We start from the raw sequence: 24,211 nt of genomic DNA, 5'->3' as shown, positions 1-24,211 counted from the left end.
TCACCGGAGGGCAGACCAACAGCAAGTGAGTGCAAGGGAAACAGGAAATGATATTTTGGGAGGGTGAAAGGGACCTGCCGCCAACGAGACTATTGTTGCCGGGAGACAGACCTGGGCACGAGCAGATTCTGGTCCGGGCACACTGTGAAGCGCGTTCATGGACCAGAATCGGCTCGTGCCCAAGTCTGTCTCCCTTGAGAGGCATCACGGCAACAATAGTTTCTCGTTGGCGGCAGCGCTTCGCGCTGCAACGCCAGCGAGACCTAAAAACCAAAGGAAATGATGGACAGAGTGTTGAACATTGCAAGCACTCACCCCCAGTTAACTGATCTATGTTTAATCCATCACCGTTCTTTAGCCCACTCTGCCACCCCAGTTCAGACATGGCCATATGCAAATCAGTCTGACCCTGTGCCTCATGGGAACAGTCCAGCCCGAACTGCCAAGCCATGTCTTCCCTGGACCGGAAACAAGCTTCCTAGGACCGGTTTCTGGCATTTCAGCCGTCTTCAGCCAGGCTTGCTTGAATCCAGTGGCAAAGTGAGCAAGGGACTCACGTCTGAGCATACCCTGCCAACTTATGGCGAACAAAGAAAAAAAACAAAGGAAATGATGGACAGAGTGTTGAACATTGCAAGCACTCACCCCCAGTCAACTGATCTGGGTTTAATCCATCACCGTTCTTTAGCCCACTCTGCCACCCCAGTTCAGACATGGCCATATGCAAATCAGTCTGACCCTGTGCCTCATGGGAACAGTCCAGCCCGAACTGCCAAGCCATGTCTTCCCTGGACCGGAAACAAGCTTCCTAGGACCGGTTTCTGGCATTTCAGCCAGGCTTGCTTGAATCCAGTGGCAAAGTGATGCCAAGCATCTCTATTTCCTGTGAGTTCCTTTGGTTTCTGCTTTGTTCGCCATAAGTTGGCAGGGTATGCTCAGACGGTTGAAATGCCAGAAACCGGTCCTAGGAAGCTTGTTTCCGGTCCAGGGAAGGCATGGCTTGGCAGTTCGGGCTGGACTGTTCCCATGAGGCACAGGGTCAGACTGATTTGCATATGGCCATGTCTGAACTGGGGTGGCAGAGTGGGCTAAAGAACGGTGATGGATCAAACCCAGATCTGTTGACTGGGTGTGAGTGTTTGATTGGTTCTGATGCTCCGTCCATCACCACCCCCTTTTGTACCGCTTTGTTCGCCATAAGTTGGCAGGGTATGCTCAGACGTGAGTCCCTTGCTCACTTTGCCACTGGATTCAAGCAAGCCTGGCTGAAGACGGCTGAAATACCAGAAACCGGTCCTAGGAAGCTTGTTTCTGGTCCAGGGAAGACATGGCTTGGCAGTTCGGGCTGGACTGTTCCCATGAGGCACAGGGTCAGACTGATTTGCATATGGCCATGTCTGAACTGGGGTGGCAGAGTGGGCTAAAGAACGGTGATGGATTAAACCCAGATCAGTTGACTGGGGGTGAGTGCTTGCAATGTTCAACACTCCGTCCATCATTTCCTTTGGTTTAAGCCTACATAAGTATCACACCCAAGTGCAGACTGAGTGCAGGTAAAAGTACATTTACAGCTCTCAATTTGCAAGGCTCCCATTGTGGAATGACTTGTTTCTGAGTTTCAAAGTAGACCCCCCCCCCCTTGCATTCAATGGTGAAGCCACGACTATGACAGGCATCTATCCTTGGTAGCTCTGTTAGCACAGAGGTCAGACATTGAACGGGCACGAAATGAATGGTAAGGCATGCACAACACTTCGGCGCCAGCCTGAGAGGACAAGGAGGAGGAGACCAGAGCAGCAGCCGAACACGGGAGCCGAGAGCAGGGGGAGAGGACGCCATTAACACCACCGCCTTTCTCCGAGGTCAAGCAGAAATGCCTCGGAGAAACGCAGCAGCGTTTTTAGAATCGGGAGCGTGTTTTTCTTTCTCTCCTCTTGCCATTGGCTGGAATGTTTACATTCCAGAGGAGAGAAAGAAAGTAAAAAACACGCCCCCGAATCCGAAAAAGACAGGGCTTGTTTGGAGAGACAATGCTCTTCTCCAATGGCTGACCAGTATTTCAGAGGCCAGCCAATGGAGAAGAGGTAAAAAAAGGGGCGGGTTAAAGCCCCACTCCTAACATTAAATCTCGGAGCGAGACTGCGCAAGCGCAGCCTTCGAGCCGAGACCTAAAAAAAGGAGGTTACCTATCTGGTGGACCATAGCACCAACATGAACCCCAAGTGGGTCATCCATGTAAACCGCCTTAAACCCTATCATGGAAAGGCTGAGGTGGCCATGCTGTTGGTAATGGATGGGGACCAGGAACAAGAATGTGAACTTCTCCCCGACCTCTTCCCTCACAACCCTAACGATGGGTCAGCAGAAGGAGTTGTCTTTTCAGACACCCGCTCTGCCCAACAGAAGCCTGACTGCGGGCAAGTCCTGCATCAGTATGCTGAGTTCTTCTCCTTGACCCCTGGTCAGACCAACTGGTGTACACATAATGTGGACACTGGGGACAGACTACCTGTCAAAAATAACATTTACAGGCAGTCTGATCATGTCAAATAGAGCATCAAAGCTGAAGTTAGCAAGACGTTGTAATTTGTAATTATTGAACCCTCTGAGAGCCCCTGGTCCAGCCCAGTCATCTTAGTCCTCAAACCTCATACCTAGGGGGGTAAAACAGAGCTGAGGTTTTGTGTGGACTATAGGGGCCTCAATGCAGTAACCAAGACATATGCAATTCCTATGGCAGACAAATTGATTGACGGGTTAAAGAGAGACTGACACATTTCTCAGTACGTTTGATTTGACGCCAGGGTACTGGCACATTGGTCTGACCCCAAGCAAAAGAGAAATCAGCATTCCCAATCTCACATGGGCATTATAAGTTCACTGTTATGCTCTTTGGATTAAAGAATGCCCCTGCCACCTTCCAAAGACTGGTGAATTAAGTCCTTGCTGTGCCGGTGTCTCTTAGGAAAGGTAGTGAGAAATTTGGCTGATCTTAATCGGTCAATCAACTCATCTGCTCTTGGCACAGGGTGTGCATCTGTCTTAATGATAGCACTGAGACCTCTATAGTCCATACAAAACCTCAGCTCTGATTTCCCACCCTTGGAATAACGCTTGGGGACTGAGACCACTAGGCTAGCCCAGGGACTGTCCGAGGGCTCAATCACCCATAACTGTAGCATCTTGCTGACTTAGGCCCTGATGCTTTCCGTAGGAAGATGGGTACTTGTTGCAGTAACCCCCCCCCCAACCACCACCAAACACAGAATTTTGTTCTGGTATTTGATGCACCTTTGACTGAATTGTACTGGGTTCCTGCTAACCAGGTCCCCATTAACAGTGTTCTTTTCCCAAAAAATTTCAATTGTTTACCCAATTGGCAGAACCTTTAGCACCCTCTCTAAGTCCCCTGGTACCTAGGGCCTAAGGTGCTAAAAGGGTCCCTAAGGCCAGCTGCACTAACTGTGCCACCCTAAGGGACCTCTCACCAAGCACATGCAAGACTGCTATTGCAGGCTGTGTGTCTTGGTGCGGACAAAAGCGAAAACACAACATGTCACACATCCCTGTGTGCCATGTCAACCATAACTGCATGGAATATTTGTAAATCACCCCTACAGCAGGCTTAACAGACCTAAGGCAAATTGGTGAATATTAAATGTGAGGGCATACCTGCATTAGCATATATGCCCCTGTGCTGGTCAGACCTATTACTGCCGGTACAAGTGACCAGGGAAGCCATTTTAACACATGTGCTGGACACTGGTGAAAATGAGTTTCCCAGCAAAATGATGGCCTCACGGGAAATAGAGATGCTTGGTATCAAATATCTCAAATTGGTAAACCCACACTAATGCCAGTGTTGGATTTATCACTAGATGTACCCAGAGGGCACCTTAGAGGTGCCCCTTGAAAACCTACTAGTCTATGGTGTGCTTACTGACTGGTTTCTACCAGCCTGTCATCCAAGATGCTGTTCTAACCTCCTAGTTCTAACTTCCCTGTCCGGGAAGAAGGTGTAACACCGCCTCTCACAGGATGACAAGCTGATTAGCCTACTTCGGCCGCAGGCTTCATAGAAGTTACCGCCTTGGAATGCAAATCTGGCTCCCCTCCCACCGTGTCTAGAGCCCCCTTGGCACCTGGACAGGTGGAAAGATTAGCTAGTCAGGTAGGCGTGCCACCTCCAGGCTAGTACCACCACTAAGGTGGGCTACTGTGAGGTGAACACGGTTTTTCATAAGTAGCCATCTTTGTGATGGCATACTTAGGAATTCTAGGACAGGGTTATGCCCAATTCCCACAGGACGTAGTGATATAGGGGGTGCAGTGACCAAAAGGGTCAGTAGCCCATTGGCTACTACCCTAAACGCCCGTAAATTCAGTTTTTAGGGGAGTCCCTGGCACCAGAGAAGCAGAGCCTGACGACCTAAGAAGAGAGAGGACATTGAACAGGCACAAAAGCAGAGAAGAGAGAAGAAGCAGCTGACCTGGTACCAACCCTGTTTGTCTGTCTGCATCCCACGTCCAAAACGGTGCCATAGTCAACTCATCCTGCAGCTGTCACTCCAGAAACGTGGGAGGACTGTCTGCTTTAAAAAAAAGACTCAAGAACTCCAATGAAAAGAGAAGACTATGAGGCCACCGGAACTGACAAAACCTGACACCCGAAGCCACCACTGCACCCGTCGTCTCCGGCTGAGCTGAAGTGGGCCAACGGTGCAAACAAGTTTTCCCAGCCCTCCAGAGCTCGAGTCCATTGCGGTTTCACCCCTTCTGGATTTGCAGACATCGCATGCAGCCTCTGCATGCAGGCCCCCCCTCTACTGCAACTGCTACGGTAAGAAAAAACCCAACGCCTAAGGAAACCCCTGCACCTGTAGTCCGTGGGCGTAAGAGAAGATAACCAAAGGGGTACCCCCATCCCTGAGCATCACAAGTCCTGAGCCCACTTGCTGGTTCAGCCCAACAGGCTTCCTAGCCAGAGCCTGCAGCCTCTTTTTACACAGACTGATCCCCACTGAAACACATTGGGCTCCCGATGCTGATTTTCAACCTGCACCTGACCACCTTCATGCCGCTGGTTTGGACCTTGCCCACCACTCACCTTAACTCCTGGAGATTGGTCCTGTAAGTCTATGTAATGTACCTGTTTGCAGAAATTGCTCTTCCTTCCACAGGATAACACTGCAGAAGTCAGAAATTGCACTGCGTCTACTTTTTAAAGTGAAAAGAATTTATATTTAAAAACCGACTTACCTGAACAATTTTTCTCTAATGCAAAACATATATAAAGGTACTTGCTAGTTTTATAAATTGGTGTGGATCTCCTGGAGTCATGTTGTCATTTATTTATCATTGTGTGTATTTGCAAATGGCTTGCACTACTCTGTGTTAAGCCTAAGGTTGCTCAACCACACAACCCCCAAATAGAGCACTTTGGGATTGCATAGCAAGCCCAATGGGTACCCCTGGACTATTTACACGGTATATCAATATGATGATGCATCACAAAGGGCCAGCTTGCTAAACTTTCCTTCACTGGGTCAGACTGTCTGTAGATTTTGTTTTTGACAGAAGTGCTGTCTCCAGGGTCCACAACATGGGTTCACCAGTGCGTCTGACCAGAGGTTAGGGAAAAAGAGACCAATGAACTTCTCCAGGACACGCCAGCAGTCAGCTTGCTGTTGGGCATAAGGTTTGTCTGAGAAGACAACTCCTTCTACTGACTCATCTTTTGGGCTGTAGGAGAGGAGGTCAGGGAGAGGTTCACACTCTGATCCTCATCAGTGACCATCAGCATGGCCACATCACCCCCATCATGGAAGGTTTCCAGGCGGTTTGCATGGGTTACTCCGAGAGGGCTCCTGCAAGTGCCTAGGTCAACCAGGTAGGTGATCTCACCTTTCCTTTGAAGGATAGGGCTGGGACCACTTCACTTGTCCTGGAGGGCCCTAGGTGCCACAGGCTCCAGCACTCATACCTTGTGCCCTAAATGGAACTCCACCAGTGCAGCCTTTTGGCCATACCAGAGCTTCTGGAGTTCTGGGCTGGCCTCAATTTGTTGGGGGTTTTCACCCATTTACTCTGCCATCCTTGAACATAGGCCAAGCACATACTCCACAATGTCTTGCGTAGGCTCTTTGAAAGGTCTCTCCCAGCCATTTCAACTAGACATGGTGATCCCCTTACAGGATGACCAAACAGAAGCTCAAAGAGACTAAAGCTTATTCCCTTCTGTGGCACCTCTATGCAGGTGAAAAGCATGCATGGCAAAAAGGACACCCCATCTCCCTCTGAGTTTTGAAGGGAGTCCGATGATCATACGTTTCATGGTCTTGATGAATCTCTCAACTAGACCATTGGTTTGTGGCTGATATGGGGTGGTAAACTTGTATGTCATCCCAGACTCAGCCTACATGGCTTTTAGATAGCCAGACATGAGGTGTGTACCTCTGTCTGACACCACCTTTTTAGGAAGCCTACTCCAGTAAAGATAATGATGAGGGCTCTGACAACTCCAGGAGCAGTGACAGTCCTTACGGGAATTGCTTCAGGATATCGGGTGGCATGATCCACTACCACCAGTATAAATCGGTTTCCTAATGCCAGCAGCACTTTTTCATAGCAATGTATACAAATCACAGCACACACATTTAGCACCCCGATTGTGCTCACTGTATGTACTCTAACATCACTCCTCAGGGAATACATACTAGACATTTAAACAAAGAAAGGAAACTACATAATAGAAAATTTCAAATCAACATAACAATCTGCATAAAAATGTTAATATTAGATTAGGACAGATGTTAAGATTACTCAGTTGAGATCTTCTGGATCTCACCATGACCGGCACTGTAAAAAGATAAAAAAAATAACATTGCGCTGAAGAGTGCTCTCACCTTCCTTAACAGTGTGCGCACCTTACCTTTAATACTCATGAACAATAATTTAACAGGCCCTATTAAGGAATCTCTTTCCTGTTCAGTTAAGGTAATATGTGGTGCAACACCTGCTGCACAATGACCATAGATTGCACTGTTTTTAGCATTTCTAAATTTAAAGCGCACACTTTCTTGCAGTCCAGAGGCTGGCTGCTAATTTAGAATGCATCCCTGTTTCACAAAGACAATGGCATTACATTTTCAATAACGTGAGAACAAGTTGAAATCAGAGGAAAAAAATAAGACCAGATTAAAGGGCTAGAAAAAACAGAGGTGTAGGAAGAGAGGCAGAAAATGCAGTATACCCAAAAAGAAACCAGGAAGAAGATAAAACAGGTCGTTCCTAGTCATTTCAATTGCAGACGATTGCACACGACAAACTAGTAGATTTTATAGTTTCTTTTTAACACGTTTTAATAACCAGATAAAAATTTCAAGAGTGAACTATGAATGAAGGTTTATCTGGAACATTTGCCTGAAAAATTGTATTATAAAATGGCACTCACAACTTAAACATTTTACCTAGGTCTTCCTCAGTTCCTAGATGTAATTTCTTCCCTTCCATCTTCTCAATTTCTTCATCATTAAACTTATACCATTCTCCGGTTTGAGGATCCTTCACATGAGCAATGTAGTGGCCAGAATATGCACTCACTCCACGGTGTATAAGTACAGCACTCAATTCATATACATAATTGCCAGCTGCAATGAAAATAAAAGCTGAAGGTAACGGAAAGTTCTGGAAAACGCCTTCAGTGTCTAATTTAGCAGGTTGCTGCACAAAAGTTAGGTCTGATGTATTTTTTAGTTTTTTGAGTTTTATAAAGCCACTTCACATCACTATGAAGGAGGAAAGGTAAGACAAAAATGGTGAAGGATATAAGAAAGAAAGTGTAGGAAAGTAGATTAATATTTGGGGTGGACAAGTATCCACCTCGAAGTATAAGGTCACCATCTGCTAAAAGTCACACACATTAAATAACTTAAACCTGTGTTCAGTTTCTGGTACTGTGACACAAACAGTCAGGCTTAAATCAAAGAATGTGTTAAGTATTCAAGCAGTACATACGCAGTAGAAAAAGTCACACAAAACACAATGACACTTCACAACCAATTTTATAATAAAATAGAAAAAATGCATGAATGAATTAAAAATGGCAAAGTCCAGTAAGGGGAATCGGAGATATGAATATACACAGATTAAGTGGAAGTTGTGCCAAAAAGCGCCAATGATAATTTAAGGAAGTGGTAGACCCAGACCTAGGCGTGATTTGAGGATGACTGATATGGAGCTGTTGTCAGATACAAATAGATCGGTCCCAGAGAAAGTCAGCAAAGTTCAAAAAAAGTTTCTGAGTACAAAAGCATAATGATCACTTTCAGAAAAGAAAAGTTATCCCCAAGGGAGCCGCCACTGAAATTGTAGCTGTTAACCGAAGACTGGATACTTGAAGCAGGTTAGTCCTGCTTGAGCCCTGCTGCTTTGGAGATTTTTTGTTGAAAATATTTTAAGTTCCACTGCAGAATGGGTCTTAGTCATTTTTGAAGAGGTGCTGAAAGCCTTGAGCAGGAAAAAGCTGGAAATCAATCTGATATTGTGAAACAGTCTGTTACACCTTTCTCCCATGCAGGAGCCCTGGAAGAAAACATTTTCAAAGTTTCCAAACTTTCTTCTGGTGCCCCATCAACCTGGTCAATACACTTCAGATACCCCCAGGACACCATGGGAGGACACTTAAGTAACTCTCAGGGCATCAAGCAACAGGAAAGTCCAGTTGAGGTCCAGTTGCCACTGGCCAGACTGACATTTCCAGGAAAATGCCTCATGCAGCTTGTATCCTTGAAGCCAAACCAGAGGTCAGCCAACTGATCCCTGGATTCCACTTCTTGGTTCTGTCACAAGAGGGAGAATATGCAGTCATTCAGGGCTCATCTCAGGTCACAGACAGCATGTCCAGTCCTCTTCTGATCTTCTGCAGGTCCAGAAAGTGCTCGGAGGAGGGTTACTGGGGATACCACATTTATATTTAGCACCAGCAACCCCGTGGAGGGGACTTCTCAGCACTTCCTAACCAATGGATTAAAAGTTCCCAAGGCCAACCCTACCCACTTTTTCAGTAGTTCCAGTTTGTCTTATTGGAAATGAATCCCACAGTACCCTTCATTGTCAAATTTCAAAATAGTTAAACTCCCTCTTGTGGAGAACGTGAGTGACAACCCAGAGGTGTAGCCAAGAAAATGAGCAGTTATCTTCTATGTGTTAACTCAAAACTGGTTCTGGGGGACTTCTTTCCCAGTGGGTTTGGTGACGATCTGACTATTGGGACAAAGACTGGAGGCAGCCATGCAAAAAGGGATCACTTGCAACAGAGATCACAAGGATAGAAAGGATGACTTTCAAGGGGAACCACTTGGTTGATTTTAATCAATCTACATTGAGGGTAAGTCCTGGTATCAGGATGATAGCAGGCGTAGGGGATAATAAAGGATAAATAATTATGCTGGAATTAATCTTTAGGAGCTCAATTGAACACTTCTCTGAAAAAACCCAGGTTTTGAGGTATTTCTTTAAATGGAGATACCTTTGTGGTTTCTTAAGGCAGGGTTCAGGTCATTTCAGAAGCAAGGAGCTAATGTCCTAATGTCAGACACATGGTGCACGTTGAAAAATGCTTTATTTCAAAGTGTTATTCACAATAATTATTAATGCCTAATTGAAAATTGTTCTGCGTGATGGTTTGACAATGCTTTATTTCAAAGTATTTTTCAACATGACTTAAGCAATGCTTCATTCAAAGATGTTGCTGATAATGCTTTACTTAAAAGGGTTGCTAATGTTAACAGTAATTCATATTCCTAAGAGGCTGCAGTGTTTTATTACTAATTTATTACTGATGATGCAAGCACCTTATTGCAATGCCTTAATACTCATTAGTGCCGAAGAGGATGTCATGCTTCGCTACTGATAACGTGGGCACGTGATCGCAATACTCGACTATCATGCAACGATTTCTTGGCACTTAAGATCATTACATGGCTTCCAGTAGACAAGCCTATTTTTAAAAGCATCTGCATTCGCTTTAAAGCTCTTCCCGTCTGTAGGAAGCTGGCTCTTTCTATAGTATACCAAAAAGAGGTATGCTATGTAAAGAGTACAGGTATCCCTTATAAGTGGACAGAGGCTTACTCTAGAAATCCAAAGGTGTTCTATTTGGGAAAGTGTGGTTGAGCAGCCTTAGGCTTATTAGAGAAGAGTGTTAGACATAAACAAACAAACACACACAAAAATAACACTTATTTTATATATATTATTAACACCAAGAACTTCGTAACTGGGTAAGTACTTAGTTTTGAGATATCACTGTCTTGGAAGTATACAGAAATACACTTGAATTGGGTGAAGTATAAAAAAAATTCAGTATACATAAGTACACTGGCACTTGTATCTTTTAAAGCGGTAATGTTATTCTATGCAGGAGAAACATATACTGCATAAGGGTACTTAGCAGCAACTTACGGGTATTTTCTTCAGGACTCAAGGTAAATGTGGGGAAAGGTCCAAGGCAGCACCAACAGGTCCCCTCGGGCATCCCGGTGCAGAGGTGCAATTCAATGTCAGGTGCCCCGTAGAATTCAATAGGGAACGGTCTGGTTACAAAGAGGCTGAAAGCAGGACTGGGGGGGGCAGTCCAGGGAGAGGCTCGGGCACGTAGGGACACCACTGGTCCACTGAATCTAGGGATGATGGGCTCAGCTACTGTGGTGATGTCTTCGATGGGGTAGCGCTACAGGAGGCACTCGCAGTTTGAAGGTGACCTGTGAAAACAGGCTGCAGGTGTGGACTGAGGAACAAGTCCAGCCAAAAACAAAGGTGAGCTCTACTCTGGAGGGTCCCAGGATCCTGTGAACACTTTAAGTCTACTTCTCTTTGGACTGTGATCAGGAAGCTCTCACAGCTCCTGCTTTTCTGCAGACAGAGGCTGCAGGCCGGGACTGGGGGGGGGGGGGTAGTCCAGCTAAACCCAAGGGGGGGGGGCTTAGCTCTTAAACATCTCTGTGCCTCAGGGGCACCATCGGTTCACTGCAACTCGAACTGGGGGCCTGGTGTGCAGTGCTGTTTGGTCCGGTGGGATCACGCTGGCAGAGGCCCTCGTGTCTGTCCTTGGCTGCCTGCAAACATGCAGGGAAGCAGCTCCCCTGCTTCAAGGGAGATATTGCTGGCCAGGTGAAGTCGTGGGTCACTCTTCCACAGCTTTTGGAGGTAAAACCACTTTCTGGATGAGCTGGGTCAGCGCAATTGTAGGGACACAGCAGGTAGGCTGGCAGGGTTGGCGCCGAGTTAGTCGCTGCTCCTCAGCTCTCGCGTTGTGGGCACTTCTTTTTCCTTTTTTCTTCTCCAGGCAGACAAATCTGTTTTCCTGGTGTCAGGGGGATACGTAAATACTAAATTTAGGATTCTTAAGGAAAGGAAGGGTAGTAGCAAATGGGCTAATTATCCCTTGGGTCGCAACACCCCCTAGATAACCACTTCCTGTGGGAAGTGGGCATCACACTGTCCCAGAGGTCCTAATTACACCACATACAAGATGATGGAATTCTCTTTTTCATGTTCACTTCAGGCTGCCCACCTTAGGAGTGTGACTAGCCTGGAGGTGCAACACGTCTTCTTGCATAGTTAATTCCCCACCTGTACTGGTGCCAAATGGGCCTCAGGGCAGAGGGTGGCATCTTCCAGGTCTGCGGGAAGCCAGGCTCACATATCAAAGGCAGCATGTTCTTTCAAGCTCCCTGCCTTGATGCTAATATACTATCCATGGAGCAAGCATTATTTCTGGTCTCTGAGAGCGGGACTCTCACCTCCTAGGGGATCAGAAACATGTTTGTGGTGGAAGGCTGTACAGGATAGATCAGCCAGCACACTAGAGGACTAGTAGGGTTCAGGAGGTACCTCTAAGGTACCCTTTGGGTGCATGTATTAGTAAATCCATCCCTGGAATAACCGTGGGTTTTTTATACGAGGTGTTTGATACCAAACACCATATGTTTCAGCAAAGCCATTATGTAGCTGGGAATGGTCGCGCCGGGTTATTTCCAGAGTCACAGAAACAGAACCAGGCCATTGAAAGTGAGGTCATGTGAGTTAGAGAAGTTTTAAAAAGAAACCAAACTTTTAGTATCTGAAGTGATCAGCCCCGTCTTTTGACTATCATTCTTCTAATGGCGCAGGCCTCATTTTACCACCTGTATCCGTTTTTGGGTCACTCACTTTTGAAAAATGGGTTCAGCTCGAGGCATTTCAATAATAAAAATATTTTTTTAGCGCTTTTTACCTCACTTTTGCCATTTGTTTGTGCGGTAACTAACAAGTGGTACAATTATTCAGTCAATTTGCAGACCTCTGGCTCTGGAAGATGGACGGCTGAGACGACTGCCTGGTTTTGGCCAGCAGATCTCAGTAGATGTCAGCAAGCGATTAATTCGCAGGACCATTATGCTTACGGTAAATTAAAGTTTGTCTCGTTTCTGCTCACAGATGTCTTTCTTGCTGTAGTGCTGTGCTTCATCTCTTCATGTGCCCAGGAGTGGTGCTTCCCCACGTCTTATTGCACAGAAAGCTTTTGTGCAGCCATGTGAGCCTACATACAGTGTTGCACGTAGTGATAGTATACATGACTGAGTTGTAACCGGTGCTCCTCATAGATTCCACGTTTCAGCAATAGTGGCAGGCCTATGTAGGAAATGGATACATATTGTCATGCAACTTTGGCACAAATGTACGTGAAGTACTTCCTGCAAAGTGCTGCTAAGACTCAATTGTTTGCAAAATTAAACATCTTATGGCCTTGCAGGTAGCAAAGTAGATTTAAACAAGGATGGCCCAGCAGACTCGTGCATCCATCGCAGGGATCTGTGTTTGACCTCATGGTGACAAATTTAAATACCGTGGGTCCACTTTGCCGTTCATCCTTCAGAGGTTGGTAAAATGAGTACGGTTGTGGTGGCTAAGAATAAACATCTGTTATGCAGTGCCAAGGTACCCTTATGGGTGAAATTATGCTTTACAAACGTACGCTGTGTTTTTAAAAAAAAAAATGCCAATCCTCTATAAATGTAGGAGAAATTACATGCTTGGTATGTAAATCTCTGTATCCAGCTCACAAAGTACCGAACACCTGATTTATGTACTGCCAGAGGCTTTGAGAGCCCCCCGGATGGACTGAAAGCCCAAAACTGCCCTGGGAAATATTTTCACTCCAGTTTCATCTAGTACCACAGGGTCAATGCTCTCCAGTAGGGTTTTGGGGAGGGCAAGTCCACGACAATTCTACATCATAATAGAGTTAACTGGCTCAATTAACAGCACGATTTTCTAAATATCTTGTTTAAAATTCGTAGCTGTGTCAAAAGCTGTTCGCCTAATCTGCCGGTTACATATTAGCCCTTGTCGGCCCTGCTCTCTGTAGAAATTAACAAATGTCATTTTATTGATCTGCTTCTGCAGTGAAATGAAATCCTGCAGACTGGACTGATTAGTGGTAAAGGTGCAGAATTTGTCATATCCACTTGGGTGTCATAGTTTTTACTTGTATTCTTGGTGATGGATGTGGTCTCAGACTGTGGACACAAACCCCTCCTGCTGCAGGATTCTGTGTACCTGGGAAGGAGGACCCCTCCCGCTGGAGTGTCATGAAAGGCAAACTAGTTTGGGCAGGTTGTAAAGAGGGTGAAAATACATTTTTAGCCAGCCAGTGCAAAACTGGTTTTGGAACTATGAGATGGCAAAATTGGTTCCTTCCCCCTACCCGATCTAAGGCCCCCCCCCGAAATAAGTGGTTACCCCCACAGACCACCTCATAAGCAGTAAGAATTCTTATGGCCTTGGACGTCTCTTTCAGTTGAAGGTTGGCTCGTCCGAGTTTGCACTGCGGGCATAGGAAAAAGGTGGCATGTGGGAGGACTCATTATAGGAAGCTGGCTCTGTATATACTATACCAAAATGAGGTATAGTGTGCACAGAGTCCAGTGGAACCCCAATGGTAGGCAGAATTAAAAGTAGATAGCACCTTACTTTCTATTTGAGGTAGTGTGGGTGAGCAGTAAGGCTTTGTCAAAGGGCAGTGTTAAGCATTTGTTGTACACACTCAATCAGCAAATGATGTCACACACTCAAAGACTGAACTCAGACCAATTTGATTTGTTTAAAAATATTATTTAGTTGTATTTATTTCCTAGAACCAGGCAAGCCTGGCACAGGTAAGTGTACATGATACTTTTCAAGGCAGGTTGAACGGTACAAGTAAGCTGAATGAAAATGACTTTGTTACAGGTTTTAAATGCTTTCAATATAGTGAAAATTACTGTTTGATTATGTTGAATTACGTTGCAGATTACTTTCTGGATTACATTTTCTACTTAGTGTGATACACCTAGATGTCACACTAGGACAGTTCCTAGTGAAAAGGTAAGTAAGCAGTTTTTAGTTCTCTGCGGTTTTCTTAAAGTTCAATACAAAACCGACTCCACACTTCGAACATTTTTCAAGGAAAAACTGTCAATGTATTCCTATGGAGAGAAATTAAGTTATCGGTTAACAGATAAGTACTTTGTTGTGGGATTTGGTATTCTGGGGTTAAAACCAGGGTTCCCCCAGTGTCAAGGATGCACTCTCAAAACATCCTCAGCGGCACTAGGGCGGCCAGGTGTTGAGGCCCAATGTTATCCAATGGGAGATCGGGGTCCTCCGGTTGGTGACTGCTCACGAGCAGGCCACAAGGTTGTGGGCGCAAAGCTCCTGGGGGTTTCGCTCAAGGCAATGGGGGATCCGTTTTAGCACCCAAAGTATACCCTCAGCGTCGCATGGGCGGCTGAGTGCAGAGTGCTGGTTTGGTGTCCGGTGCCCTGTTGATTTCAATGGGGATTCTCCGGTTTCAACAAAGACTGCAGGCTTGGGACGGAGATATTCTCGAGCTGACCACTGGTTGGAGAGGTAAGTTGGGATGCTGGGACAGTCGGTTGGGCCACCCAATGCCGTTTTCCTTACCAGCTACAGTCGCGGTTGTTTCAGACCCCCGAGAGCAGCAGGCTCTTGACCCAGGGGTCCAGAAACATGTCTGGTGGTGGCAGCTGGCGAGCAGCCACTCAGCCTGGACACTAGTGTTAGGCAGTTTTTCAGGGGGCCCTCTGCATGCATTTTTCATTAAATCCCACACTGGTATCAGAGTGGGTTTAATGTGCTGAGATGTTTGAGACCAAACTTCCCAATTTTCAGTAAAGCTATTATGGTACTGTGGAGTTTGTAATGACAAACTCCCAGCACCATATACTCTTAATGGCATTACTGCACTTACAATGTCTAAGAATTGACTCAGACACTGTAAGGGTAAAGGGCTTATGTACCTTTACCCTCACCACTGGTATAGTGCACCAAGCTAGAGGGGTGGCTGACCTATGCCAGGGCAGTGGGCTGTAAGCATGGCACACAGGGATGTGTCTATACAGGCTTTCATTGTCTGCACACCATGGCACTGCATAGCCCATGATGCATTGTGCCTTTCCTTTTATACCTGTCCGAAGGTGTCCTTTGTTGCACGTGGCAATATAGCATCCTGTGTGTGCTTACGTGGCCTGGAATGTGCCATTGCTCATACTTTATTTATATTCCATGTATGTAAATTTTGTGCCCACTTTAGCTGGGCAGACTATTTCTCAGTCAAAAGAGCCCACTTTAAAAGTGATTAAATCTGATTTTAGTGCAATGTGGTCTATGGTAGCATGCAACCAATACCATGATGTCTGCTTAAATGTATTACACCTACCTGCTCACAGTGAGTGCAGTTGCCCAAGTCAGGGTCACCAGACCACAAATGCAGGCCTATATAAATGCTCATTATTGGTGATATAGTCCCATGTAATTCATTAGACATCTTTTCAACTTGTACCTGGGTCAGATGATGCATTTACCAGGCCACCAAATCTATTGTAACAAATGAATTTTGCTTTCAGTTATCTATTCGAAATTTGTAAGCTTTACTGTGAAGGAGGTTATAAAAACAGCCCGATTTAAAATGTGCCGTGAATTTGGTTTTACCTGAGGCAGTATTTGGTCGTGACTCAATGCTGTCTTACACTGGCGTATAGGAATATTTAACAAGCATCCCTTAAGAACTGTATTTTAAATACTATAGCTTCTGAGCCAAACATTTGTGTATATTGTGGCATAAAATGCACTAATTTGCTTCATCCCCAAAACCCACCTAGGAATAGTTGGGCTCACTCACTTCAGTTGGGGTATTTATGCCCCACCATTTTAAAATGTCACCAGTCGCCAATGGCTGGGAAACTTGTTTTGGCCAATGCCCAATACATACTTTAAGATAGCTTCCCTGATCACCTGTAATATCCAACAATGGGAATAGACATTACAGGGGTGTGAGAAGCTGGCTTGGTAAATGATGCACACGAATATGAATATGTTACAACGCGTGTCATTATAACATATTTTTTACATCGCTATATCCATTACCGCGCATGTCGTTAAAACGAATGTCATTACAACACATATTGTAATGGATTATGCGATGTAATGACATGCGTTGTAATGGATTTCGCGTTGTAAAACATTTGGTGTAATGACAAGCGTTGTAACACGTGCGTTGTGAACAATGTTTCCCGATGCACACTAATGTAAGTGGGCACCCTGCACCAATCCATACAACCCTTAAGCTCTCCAAGTGGTTGCCGTGGAGAGCAGCCTTCAGGCTTAGTCCAGAAGGAGTGTAAAGCAGCTTGTTTTACCAGAACATAATCTTATAAGTATATATTAAGTGAAAGAGAACCACACAGTGTATTTATAAAACTATGTATTTACTATATAACACTCACTAACACATACAGATATCTCTTAACATGAGATGTACACAATGCACACAATACTTTTCAATAGAAACAGTTAAGTAGCACGTAATACACAGTGGTCACAAGGGGGAGACCAGACCATATATACTAAAATAGTGGTATGGAACCAGGACTCAAGTCAAGAGAGTACCCAGAATACGTAGAAGTGCCGGGGACCCAAGGTAAGTAACCAGGAGAGTGAGAACACGACAGCTGTCTCAATACAAGTCAATGGGTAAGTTGCGGTTGTAATTTTAAAGAAGGACCCTTCCCAGTGGACCCTGAAGAAACCCTGTGGAAGACAGAAGGTTGGAGAGCCACCCTACACGTCGATACTCTAGGAACCAGAATACCTACACCAGCCGGGTGCATGGGTGTGAAGTGGCGTCGGAAACCGCCGTCGAACCCAATGGAGGATTTCAGAAAGATGCCGCTGTTGGAGAAGGTGAAAGTGTACGGTGAAACCCAGGGTGGATTCAAGATGAGAAGTACCTGCAAGCAGAGGGGACAGAGTCTATGCCACTGAGGAGTGACAAGGAGGCACGGAAGACGAATGCCCACCGATGTGGGGTGCTGTAGGAGAGATAACGGTGACCTTGGAGCAGCAGCTGGGAGGACCAGGCGACGCTGCGGAAGACCAAGAGCCGTTCACGAGCTGTCCCACGTCGGATGTCGAGAGTTAAGGGGTTGGTGTCCATCAGGAGCACCAACAAGCCTTGGCAACTGCAAACAACGTGGAAAACAAAGAAGGTGTAGTGTCAGGACCAGCAAGGTTCAAGTGACTTACCACAAGCAGGGGAGTCAGGGCAGGCCCCGAGCAATCAGGGAAGCCCACCGAATTCAAAGGAGACCCTCGAGCGGACCCACAGACCGGAGATACTGGAGTCGTGAGAGGACCTCGAACAACTCACCATAGATGCAAGTGATGCGGTGAGGACGAAGGTCTTGGTCACAGGAGATGCTTGAGGTTGGGGCTATTTGGAGCCCGAAGGTCTTCGTGGAAGGAAACCAACAAGCCTTTGCAACTGCAAGTCATTGTGGTGCACAGGGGTTTGGTTCCTGCGGCTCGGACGAGGGATACAGCCTCAAATTTGGTGAGATGACAGGGCAGGCCTCGAGGGATGTGAAGAACCATCACCTGTGTTGCTGAGCCTTCCGGAGTCTGTCGGAGCCCAGGATCAGCAGACCGGTCAGCTTCGTTGCGGTGCCCGCAGATGCAGGGAGGTGACTCCTTCACTTCAAGGGAGATTCCTTCAGGTGTCTTGGATGCCCACATGCCTTGGAAGATTCGTTGCAGCAGACGAGCAGGTTGAGGAGATCAGGAGCAGCAGAAGTCTTCCCAGTTGCAGCCTTGATGCCCAGAGCCAAGTCCAGCTAAGTCCAGAGTGGCCAGACGGTTGATGAAGTGGTGTCTTGAAATGAATCTTGTTCCACAACAAATCTAGGGACCCATCCTCAGGTAACCCCTTAAGTACCCTAAGGGGAGGGTTGGGACGATTCAGGTTTCCCTCCCAAGGAAGGGCTCGGACAGTGGGGAGAATATTCCCATGTCCTTTGTCCAGTTACGCGGTGCCAGAGCAGGAGACAACGGCTGGTTTGTACTGGACTATGCAAGGAGGGCCCCAAGTGTGCCCCTCAAGCAGACTGAGTGGCACTGGCAAGCGCCCCCACCTGGCCCCAATACACTAAACCCTGTCTGGGAGGTGGTCACACCTCCCTGTGACAAGATACCTATTGTTCTGCCTTCCCCTGCTTGAGCTTGGCTCAGCAGCAGGAGGGCAGAATTGTGTCTCTGGTCGGCAACAGCCATGTTGTGCTGTCCGGGTCTAGAAAATTGGTACCAGGAGCACCGAGGGCCTCCCGGAGGAGCTTTACAGTCTAGGGAATCATACCTCCCACACCGTTCACAGTGTGGGGGTATGATTCCAACATGTTTGATAGGGTTTGTTAGAGCCAGTTTTGAGATGGTCATAGCGTAATGACGCAGTGCCCCTCTATATGTTATGTGGCTGTCTCACTTAAAACCCGGGAGAATGGACTCCGTAGGCTTTAGGCATGTGCTCCTCATGCAGGGGCACCCTCACACTTAGAACCGAGCACCCTGCCTTCAGGATTGAAAGGCCTGCTTTGGGGGTGACTTAAAAGTTTTATGTGCAGTGGCCTTAGATATAGGGAAAACTATCTCTTTCATAAGTGGTGCCAGCACCAGCTTACACAGGCTGCAATGGCAGGCCTGTAGTTACAGTTTGAGCGGTCTCCCATGGGTGGCATAATGCATGCTTTAGCCCATGGGGGACCCCTGTGTACCTATGCCCTGGGTACCTTGATACCAGATACTAGGGACTGATAAGGGTACACCGGTATTCAATTTGGGATGTAACCAAGTACTTACCATACCAATTTAGGGGGGAAAGCACAGAGACTGGGGTCCTGATTAGCAGGATCCCAGTCAGACTAGGTCGAAACAGCCTCACATCAAGCAAAAAGTGGGGGCAACCATAAAAGCAGATCCTACTTTCCTACACAGGGGCATATCTGATTATGCAGATATGTCCTCACGTGCAATAATGCACCCTGCCTCAGGGCTCCAAGACCTGCTGTAGGGGTAACTTACATATAGTCCATGAAGTGTCTTTGCCATTTTTTCAAACATGGTTGGTTTGCACAATTTCACGCAGCCGGCAATAGTAGTCTGTGTGGAAATTGTGAGTTGGTGCCTCCGGGTGGCATAAAGATATGCTGCAGCCCTTAGGGACACTTTTTCATACCCAGGCTTTAGGTACCTGACATACCATTTACTAGGGACTTACAGGGTTGCAAAAGTCCTTAGTCAATTGGGAAGAAATCATACATCGCTTTGAGTCGGAAAGAAGGGAAGTATTTAAGACCGAATCCAAGACCCATGATCAAAGGGTCAAAGTGATTTTATATTGTGGCATGTACAATAAAAGAGTCCGAAAGACAGTTGCCTACAAAGGGAGGAACAGCAGCATCTTCATTCATTACAGGGGTAGGGAATTTAGACGCTCTATGAAGACATCTACTGTTTTCTCATCTAGATGCAGCTCGAGCGGTTTAGGAGATTTCTGCAGCTGTTGAAGATACAAATGCTTATGAGTGGGACTTGTCACTACAGGATGGTTACAGCCAAACCTTACGATTGTTTTAAGGCCGTCATGCAAAAGATTAGTGTTAGGAACTTGGCAGTAATTATCCTGGTAATGCCCTTGGTACGCTATTTCTTAGTGATGTTCAAAATAGAGCACTCAAACACACTTTATGTTGTTATATAAAAGGTACATGTGTTTTTTTAAAGCAAATTGTAAGTGATATAGGTACTAATTCATGGAAAAATGTTTTCGTGTACTGCAAAAAGTCAGATAAAGATTAAAAGTATTGTTGATACCTAGGTGTTTATTTATCAAAAATGAAACAATGAAATTTGAAGGCAATCTTTCCATTAACTGCTAAGTTGATATTTTTGAATAATACATTTTCAAGTTATACATGAAACATATTTGATTGGCTCTCGATGCAGAGTTGGAGCTGCTCATCACTGATGCTATTTCTTTAGTAGCAGAAAGCGCATGCAAACATTGTTATTACATAACTCAGGTAAACATTATTCGTTATCTATATGGATAGCGTTTCATTACTTTATTTTCACACAACTTGTACGGAAATGCACATTGCCCACGTTTATTTCAAAGTTTCCTTGAGGGAGAAGCACCCCAAAACACCCAAGGGGGGAAAGAGTAACACATTATAGTATTTGAACACTTCAGAAGGGCCAAATCAGAGCATCTCTTTAAACCTTTGACTTTTTAGCCAATTTATTAGTAGGCTGAGCTGTGTTTGGGCAGGGTGTGGAGTCTCGAGATGAGGTTGGGAACACAATGCAAGCCGAACAGCGATTTAAGCCACTTTCAAAACCAATCAGCAACCACTGAAGTTAGTTAACAACATCTGATACCCCACTGTCATATCAAGCAGTTTGGATGTGCGGGCTAGTGTCTTTCCATGTTATTTAATTAACTTCTTTATCTCACGTTCCATTTTTCTAGACTTTTTTTCTGAATTTCACCATATCCCCAAAAGTCTACCATCTCCATGCAACAGTTTTGAACATCACATGAGTTGTGATTCCCAAGTTGCAGAGGCCTTGCTAGGTGCACTCCACCCAAGCCACATTTTATGAGCAAACCTCAGGCACTTTAGCTATATTAATATGGTGACTATGTAATCCTCATAAGCAAAGCAAATTTGACTAATCATTTGATCAATTGGTCCTTTTTCCATCAATGTAGAATTAAAGTTAAAACGATGCTACTCATGCTTTAATTGGTACCCGTTATTTAATAACGAAGGAATAACTTCAAGGACACTTTAAAACACTTGTGTAGGACATTTTCTGGTCAACAGAGGTCACATTGTTTTCTCTGTACAGTGGCCTACAATCTTTACCTGTCTTTTCCATAAAGGGCTGCATGTCGAGAATCTCCGGGAAGCCAATGTAAGTGTTCAGCTTCTTCTTGTGCCCAGTTTGCCTAGAGAACAAAATAAATACAATCAGTTACTCTCTATGCCAAACGTTTTGCTCAATGAAGAAATAGATATGGGAAGATCACACTGCTCCCTCCATCATTAAAATTCACATTTGCACATCATACACTACTCTAACAAATAAAAGGAGCACAATGCTGCAGCTAATATATGGTCTGCCATTCAGGAACTGGATGCTTTTCACAACTGTACTAGGTTCCTTCTCCCTAAGAAGGCACATGTACCTGTAAGAACATCATTCTAGTGAGTGTCTTCCATAGAATGTTCATTAATTCATGTTTTTATAGAAAAATGGGAACTGACAAAAACAAATGGTAATTTTTAAAAGTGAAAAGCTATTTGTGCAGAGTATGAAGATGTGATTTGCACGTAGCTTTGAAAGATTGTTTGAGGTAAGTGGGCCAGTACATCTGCTATGAGTGTGTATTAGTTAAAGGCCAGACTACAGTCTGGGGTTGAATTTGTCTTTAACCCCTTCAGCGCGGCGCGGATTAACGCGCTGTGCTGAAGGGTTCGTGCGCGGGCGGGGCCGTGACGGAGCGGTTCCGTCATCCGCACAGCGCGACCGACGCGCATGACGGAACCGCTCCGTCACACGCATCGAAGAGGTTAAAAATGTGTCCAGTGTAGTGATATTTATTGTGCTTTACTTTCAAACGTCTTCCTATTGAAAAACGTATCACCACTGCAGGGACTGTCCTATGAAATGCCAGACTGTGCTTTTCTTTTCACTGCATAAAGGATATTTTTTCTGATTGACCAGCAGCACATCAACCTCAATGCATTGCCAAAATGGCCTGAAATTCTATGAATTGATGGCAACACTCAAAACATAATTCTTTAGCTTCGCAAAAGTGTGTACCTCTTGCGGGCTGGGGCTTAAATGTCCTTTTGTGTTGGCCCTTCTCACACGCCATTGTCATTGTAGTCTTGAATCCATCATTTTTTCACAGGTCGAATAAAGTACAACAGACGCTGCTATAGGGGCTAGCCTGTGTGTTTTTTCATGTTCTGTCATTAGACAATAGGAAGGTATTACCCAAGTAAAAGGATAAACCTTTCTTTGAAATTCATCAGTTAAAGCAGCCAGTACCTGCACAAGAGAAGGGTGTCTCTTATTCTTGTATGTTGAACATTATGTTCCTTTTAGGCACAGAAACAAAACATTTATGTCACAGTGACTGCATTCAGGCGAAGGGCACTCTGAGGAAGTTGGTGTCCTGTTCAACCACCAACAGTGAAATAAATGTGGTAATGCAAGCGGACAAATCCATTAGTGTGGTTACTTTCTTGAGGATGGTTAAAACAAACATGGCTTGCTTTGCATTACGTGTTGCCTGAGGTTTATAGTTTGAAAATACAAAACCAAAATCCACACCTCGCTCAACAGCCTTGCAGTAAACCGTAAATTGCACACTAAATGCAATGCTCAGGCTATCAGCCTTGATGCAATAGAAGCAGTTACACCTATCAAAGCAAAGGTACTCCTTGGGTAAAGTTCTACTTTTATAATAAGCTTGATGTAATTTCATACATTATTTTTCCATTACAGAACAACAAAAAATCTAATGGGAGTTTAAATGAGAAAAATCACTTTTGGAGGTTGCAACAGGTCAAACATTTGACAAAAGTTTTTTCTGCTTTGGAATTCAAAAAGCAGATACGACAGAAAGAAAGAAAGAAAAGTGCTTACTATGGACGTTGTGGAAAAAGAAAATGTAATGAAAAAGTGTTCCATATCCATAAACAGCACTCAAACTGCCGCGGACCTCCCTTTCACCAGAGTAAATCCAAACAGTATGAATTAGCTTTTGTTTCCCTTTACAACAGCTGGGATACAGTACTCAAAGTGAATGGAAAATGAAAGGAGCACAGTAAATCTAAACAGAAGACTAGTTTCAACACCAGGTCCTTCTCCTTAGTTACTCTGTATCAGTTACTAAATGAAAAACCATGAAAGAGTGATTTTTTTTTCACAACTACTTTTTTTGTGGTGATAGCAAACTGTTGCTTCTTTTGCTTTGATCAAAGAGGCTTAAGGTCATCATGTGGGACACACATGAAAGCATTGGCGTTGCAGTAGCTTTAATCTGAGAGAGAACGCCTGAGAAAGTGTCTTTCTTGCGAGTTTGTCTTTTTGAAATTGTAACTTTGCTTTGACTCTAGCAGTTTCCTTTTTTTAGTCAAAATCTGTTCCAAATGACCTTCATGAGATAAGTTAAACAATTTCAAACGAAGACTCAGGGGGAACAAAGTTGTCTCCTCTCAATACCACAACATCCATCACAACGATACCTCATCCAAACTTGTTATATATGGCCCTACCCGCGCACTCACTGAACTCTCCCTCCCTCTTCCCTTCTTATCAAGAAAACAACTTCCTTTAAATTATTATCATTCACCATTCCTTGGCACCACTCTTCCTTTGATACAGCACCACACCTTCTTTCTACCACACTTCCACATTAATCTTATATCCCGCTTTCCAGCCCATTGGTAAATGTGACAAGCAATCAAGCGGAGTGTTGCACCATCCTTGAATGTCTTTAATGAAAAAGCAATATTCCTAAAGATGAGATGCTAGCCTCGTCAACCCTGCAGACCCTTTTCCTGCACCTCCTGGCAAAAGTACTTTAACCAAAGACTTGTGATCTGTGTAAAGTGTTACTTGCATGCCCCAAATATACAATTGGAAAAACAACATTCAACATTTTGACCCCTGTACCAAATCGAGCTAACACATCAGCCTTGCACATTTAATTCTTTATATAATCAAAAGCAAACTGTTGATATTCATCCCAAGTAAT

The 24,211-nt window shown here is 45.0% G+C and overlaps 1 protein-coding gene across 2 annotated transcripts in view; it reads right to left on the bottom strand.

Moving 5' to 3' along the window:
* The window catches only part of USP48 (ubiquitin specific peptidase 48), a 782,973-nt gene that overhangs the window by 534,870 nt on the left and 223,892 nt on the right, over positions 1–24,211 (bottom strand). For both annotated transcript variants that reach the window (XM_085608904.1, XM_085608905.1), the window contains exons 8-9: positions 21,306–21,388; positions 7,470–7,649 (exon numbers count right to left, since the gene is read on the bottom strand). In XM_085608904.1, the coding sequence (XP_085465030.1) occupies positions 7,470–7,649; positions 21,306–21,388 (263 nt within the window). The remainder of the gene's footprint in view (positions 1–7,469; positions 7,650–21,305; positions 21,389–24,211) is intronic.

The sequence above is a fragment of the Triturus cristatus genome, chromosome 1_2 (assembly GCF_964204655.1).
Source record: "Triturus cristatus chromosome 1_2, aTriCri1.1, whole genome shotgun sequence".
In the NCBI taxonomy this organism is placed as follows: domain Eukaryota; kingdom Metazoa; phylum Chordata; class Amphibia; order Caudata; family Salamandridae; genus Triturus; species Triturus cristatus.
Note: the sequence above shows the minus strand (reverse complement) of the source record. Positions and strands in the feature narration are given on the sequence as shown.